General features: G+C 34.5%; 1 protein-coding gene across 2 annotated transcripts in view; it reads right to left on the bottom strand.

The window, feature by feature from the left end:
- Positions 1-554: 554 nt before the first annotated feature.
- Positions 555-6368, bottom strand: part of Hsl (hormone-sensitive lipase) — a 34203-nt gene continuing 28389 nt past the window's right edge. For both annotated transcript variants that reach the window (XM_071585419.1, XM_071585420.1), the window contains exons 10-12: positions 2386-2548; positions 2174-2299; positions 555-1517 (exon numbers count right to left, since the gene is read on the bottom strand). In XM_071585419.1, coding sequence (XP_071441520.1) covers positions 1431-1517; positions 2174-2299; positions 2386-2548 — 376 coding nt within the window. In that variant the 3' untranslated portion in view covers positions 555-1430. The remainder of the gene's footprint in view (positions 1518-2173; positions 2300-2385; positions 2549-6368) is intronic.

Raw genomic sequence — 6368 nt, 5'->3', positions numbered from 1 at the left:
TGGTTCTTTCCTTCCTTATTGATTGCTAGTGAAATCAGAAGATTTCAGTACATTTCAACTTAAAGAGAAGCAATATACATATATGCTATATATAACAATATACATATATTAGTAATCCCTTGTTAAATAGCTAACAGCAGTTTGATGTGAAGAAACGATCAAGAAACATGATGTCGGATCAATGGTAGCATCTTAAAATTGCTACATTTCATGCTACAATTTTGAAACCATTATTCATATTTTGTTATAAATATACCCCAACTTATTAAAATTTCCATGACACTTCTTCATATTTTATAATTAATAACTCATTCTTGAAGTCATTATTGAGGTCAGAACACATTTGGTGCATCTCAAATATTTAGATACAGTAGAAAACTATGCTTATTCAAAAACTTATGAAAACTACAGTAAACTCTCGATTATCCATGCTAATGAATGCATAATAAAGCAAGGATAATTGAAAAAATAAGGATAACTGAAATGCATGGAAAATATGGTCATGAGAGAGATATAATATATATATATATATATATATATATATATATATATATATATAGAAACTCTCTTATACACAGAAACTCTCCTTTTTCATTTTGCGTGATTAATTTGATTATTTTTAGCCATGGAAAGTACATTTTTTCCATTATCAGCCACTTTATAAGAGTAATATAATGGATTTACAAGAGCATAGAGCTACCATTGAATGGATAGCCAGAGGTAATTTCTTTAGAGAGCTAAACCTATCATGTAGCCACGGAAAAAATAAATTCCTAGCAAAAGAAGAATTTTAAAAACAGGATCGCTGATACACATTCATCATATGATACCAATTAAAATAATGCAATGCAGATAGTTAATGACTTTTTTGCTGCAGAGCAAAACTAGTTATTGTTTGCCTTAAGGTAGCATATAGAATTCTCAGGGCTAGTGAAATGATAATGGGAAAGATTGAAGTTTCAAAGCATTTTAATTGTCTTCACAGTTGTAATTGTATTAAAATTTTGAAGGGCTGAGAAGAGAGTACAATAGGTGATCCGCAAACCGGATTCTCTGAACATGGATAATCAAGAGGTTTCTGTATTTAATACCAACATATCATGCAATTCTAAGAGTAATAAATAATATATAGGCCAGATATCAATAAAACATCTCAATAACTCGACAAAATCATAAATCTCACACAGCATCTGCACAAACAATGCACTGGTTCCCTGCATAGGTAGACCAAAATCCTTAACACAAGTTTCACAAATTAAGTTCAAATTCTGAACAGATCTAACGGAAGATCACAAACTGTTATTGTTAGAACTGCTATTTTGTAAGTGATTTCAATCTGGGTGAAATACATAAGCCTGAGGAGGATTGGAGGTCCTTTACATAATTGTTCATTCCATATTACTCTCTCTTATGCATATTTGATAGATAATTTACATGGTTGCCTCATTACCAGTACCAAGCAATCCTGATATTCGTTTGATGCATAGCATTGACCCCTCATGTGCTTCCTTGCTGACCTTAAAATAGAATGTAGAAATAGAAACAATTATTAGGTTAAGGTGAAAAACAATAGGGACATTTGAAATTACATTGTAAAAGAAATTTCATTGATAGTGAAATAAAAAAAACCCAATTTAAGAAATGTACATAGTTGTGAAAAGCTACAAAGGAACAAATATAGCAGGTGTCAGAGATTGAACTAGAATTAATTAACAGAGTCGAGTGATGCACACTGGAGGTAGGGAGAATCTATGTAAAATTGCATGTAATAACCAAAATATCTACATACGTCAAGCAGGAGATGAATTAAACAAAAAAATTATTGAATTCCTTTATTACTTGATATTTGGCATTCACAATAACAAATTTTGTCCCACTACATGAGTTTATCAGTTTTCAAATAGTAGTTGAATAAATATCAATTATTTCTAATTATGAAAATTAACCCCATTTATTATAATATTTTGCTGAATTTCTACAGACATATCAGCTAGTAACTTATGTATGCGCACTTAAATTAACTTGTTTAAGCTTATATGAATATAAATGAAAACTTATCTTCTTACATTGGCATAAATATTTCCATATATGTAAGAGCATTTATGAATGAATATCAAAACACTTCTGTTTAAACAGTAAAGAAATAATATGTTATACCAATCACTGTACTAACCAGGGAAAAATTAAGGAATCCATGAGGCAAACCGTCAAGAATATCCAGATGAACTTCATTTCCAATTCCCTTCAGCTTCTTAGCAAACATGACACAATCATCCAAGCAAGGATCGAATTGCAGGGACTAAATGAAAATAATAAAAGGTTCAAGTGCATAATACGTACTCAAATATAATTTATATCAATTGTGATTGAGTTTCTATGGCATACCAGAATGCTGACAGGTGGCAATTTGCGTAAAACCTCATCGCTTGCCCAGTATGGTGATAAGTAAGGATCCTTTGGTACTTCAAATTGGAATTCATCTGAAGGACTGCGTTGAATGTAATTGTCAAGAGCTGATAACATAATTGATTTCTTCAATGTTTTAGACCTGCAGAAAGAATTTCCTGAACTTGGAATCAAAGTGTACAATATATAAAAAAGCATGTTATTCATCTCACATTGTTTTTACTTTTTAATTGGCCACCATGAATCTTTGCCAAACTGGTTTGTCAGTCAAACACACCAAAAGAGACTACTCAACACTTAAATCAATAAAAATGGGTTCTAATAGTCAAAGATCAGTCTTGCTAAATGAACTTAGTTTTCATAAGGACAGAGAGATAGGAATAGATATTGATATCATAGAAATTAAAATTACAACTTTAGCATTGGTTCAACACTGAGATATCTACAAGTAGTTCGAATGTGATACCAAGATAAAGCACTACTTGAAGTGACTCATTAGATTTTGTTTGAGTCATTATTACCTGTGACTATCAGTAAGGAGAACATTTCAATGCAAGTACTGTTATCGAATTTTTAACTGCAGAAAAAGTGACTCCTACTGAGATTCATCGCCGTTTAAAGGCTGTTTATGGTGACGATGCTGTTGATTGGTCTACTGTAAATTGATGGGTAGCAAAATTTTATGGTTGCGAGCCTGGAAAAGCCATAATTGTTGATGAAACACACAGCAGACGATAAACATTGCAAACTCGTCAAATATTTGATTCAAAATGACAGGCGAATCACTCAAAAGCATACCACAAACCATATTGAAATATTCAAGAAACATATAGGCTTCATTATTATACAATTGGGATACCATAAAATCTGCGCACGATGGGTACTACGCTGTCTCATAGACAAGAACAAACAGCATTGATTGGAATACTGCGAGCAACAACCCTCCTTATTCCCCTATCTTGCACCTTGCGATTTTTATTTTTTGCCTCAACTCAAGAGACACCTCAAGTGTAATCATAATGCCTCGGGTGATGAGGTGAAAGCAGCCGTTGATAACAGCTTGCTGTTTCACTCCCGTTGACATAGCACTAGAAGACGTCTCCATACTTCCACTTCTCAAAATACACTGGATAAATGCAACAACCTCAAACCTGCACATGAGTGTTGAGGGGGAATTTTACTGCCACATGCCACCAGGAGTGCTTCTGAAGGCCATTTTGTTTGTGGTCTACAAGCATGTGTGCATTAGTTTTCAGCCTACCCTCATAGGTTCCAAGAGAGTCAAGTTTTTGAACAAGTGGAATACACAGAGAAATTTTCAACAAACACATGATAACCCTTCTGAAAATAACTCCCTCTGTGCAAAAGTTTCATTACCACAGTATATCCTCATCCATGCTACTGTATTTCAGCTTTGTCTGATTTACACTTGACAACTCTGATTGTGAAGAACGCAAGGTAATAACTAGACACAGAATCGCACATCATCCAGAATTTGCCCCCCTATCGATGATGCTTCTTGTTAGGTAAATATTGCATCAAGGTTTTAATACTTTTTGTTTTTCTATTTTTTATGGAAAAAAAAGAATGGAAAATTTCAGCTAGCATTTCATCTCACATAAAGTATCAGACTACGATCGACATCATTGTGGAAGAAGTGCTTCACTGGAAATTCATAAGAAACAATGGAATAAGAATGAAAGAGAAAATGTTATCTATATTGTGAAACCTACAGACGTGTAGAAAAAAAAAGCTGGCGTGATGACTCATGGCATTTAGCTGCCAGTGACAGATGGAAAAAGATGCAATTACTTTTGTTGATGTAAAATATATAATTTATAAAAAGGATTCCCATTTGGAAAGAATTAACGAACAAACATATTGTAAACAATTTAACAGAGATTAATACTTAATTTTCATTGAATAATTTGTTAACTAGTTTGAAACTAGAGCTGACACATTGGAACTTTGAGCGTCTAAGGTTATATAACCAGTTTTAAACATTGCTTACATGCCACTGCATTGTTCTCTCATAACCAACTATCACAATCTCCTCCCTCATTAATATAACATTATTTACAAGTCATGTAAAAAAATCGGTCCCATCTTTCATCATCAAAACATCTACAATAACGGACAACTCCCTCTCACTTGAGAGATATTATGGTATTTAAAATATGATTTTCATGGTAGGTATGACAGAATTACACTCCTGCAGCTGCTGCCAAGAAGCAATCCATAGGCAGCCAGCAGAGCCATAATTTGATGACTGTTGAAAATATTATATTTGAACCTCAAATTCATAGACTCAATGGAATTCGGCTGCATTCTTGCCTACTGACTTTACCTAAAATAATCAAAAACTTTTGACGATGTCCCTAGTCAAAGCATGCATTTTTTAGCACATTATTGAAAAATATACATTCTCAGGTATCTTAGTTCATACAGAAAGCATTACTATTCAAAATTAGAATAAGTAATATGGTCACTGCTATATGATCAGTTAAGAGGACATAATCGCATGTGTTGTTCCTGAATGGAAACATTTGATATTGATGGAGGATTGGAATGTGACACTAGGCGAAGAAAAAGATGGTGATGAGGTCGGGGACTACGGTTTAGGTACGAGGAATGATCGCAGGGAGAAAGGAATTAAGTTCAGTAGAAGATAGGGGTTAGTCATCACCAACACTTGGTTTAGACACCACAAAAGACTCAGGTATACATGGAAAATGCCAGATGACTCAGAATGGTTTCAGTTAGATTATATTCTGGTTAGGCACAGGTTTAGGAGCAGTGTGATAAATCCGCACAGCTTCCCGGAAGCGGATCCAGACTCTGACCGCAATTTACGAGTAGTTGTTATGAAGTGTAGCATCTGTTCCAAAAAGATAAGACGGCGGGTTAGGAAATTGAATGTGGAAGCATTAAATGGATTGACAAGGAAGCAGTATCAGCAGGCTGTAGAGAAAATCATGGGCGATGGTAAATATATGTGCACTATCAAAGAAAAATGGGAATGCATCAAGAAAGGAATATCGAAAGCCGCAAATGAAACTATTATATGCACCGTTAATGGGAAAAGGACAAGGAAACCATGGATCATGGATGAGATGATTGCATGGATGGATGAGAAGAAATTGGATGAATGTAAACACAGATCTAGGCAAAAGGAAGTGCAAAGAATTAAATAATAAATTGATACCCGCAAGAAATAAAGCAAAAGAAACATGGTGGAGGACAAAGTGCGAGGATATGGAATGTTTGCAGAGGAAGGGTGAAATTGGTGTGCTAGATGACAAGATTAGATCACTATTGGGAATCTGTAAAAGGGAAGATCTGTCTTAACAATTGAAGAAGAAGAGGTCTGGTAAGATAATATTTAAAACAAAAAAGATCCAAGAGAGATGGAAGGAATATATAGAAGAACTATATAGTAAAAAACTTAGACCAACGAAGTTAGACATAGAAAAGGAACATGACGTAGAGGAAGATAGCTTAGGTCCAGGCATACCCGACGATGAGATGGAAAAGGTATTAAGGGAGATGAAATCAAATAAGGCCATGGAGGTAGACAACATTCCTGCAGAACTACTCAAAGGTTTAGGAAAATGTGGGTGGAAGGGTCTATATGGACTGATTCGTAGTATCTATGTGAACGGAATCTGGCCGGAAGACTTTGTGAGATCAGTGTTAGTTCCTATTCTGAAAAAGTTAAGGGATACATCCTGTGAGGACTACAGAACGATAAGTTTGAGTTCTCATGCAGCTTAAGTTGTTTTCAGGATCATCAACAAAAGGATGGATAGCAAGGCAAATGATTACTTAGGAGATGTTCAGTTTGGGTTGAGGAAGGGAAGGAACGGGCGATGCCATTGAAGTAATGAAATCTCTAACTGAGAGGAATATATGATACAATCAGGATGCATTTGCCTGTTTCATGAATTTCGAAAAGGCAATCG

Source organism: Hetaerina americana, unplaced genomic scaffold (assembly GCF_022747635.1).
Source record: "Hetaerina americana unplaced genomic scaffold, ioHetAmer1.1.p SCAF_2, whole genome shotgun sequence".
Lineage (NCBI taxonomy): Eukaryota > Metazoa > Arthropoda > Insecta > Odonata > Calopterygidae > Hetaerina > Hetaerina americana.
This window is presented reverse-complemented; position numbering and strand designations above follow the sequence as displayed.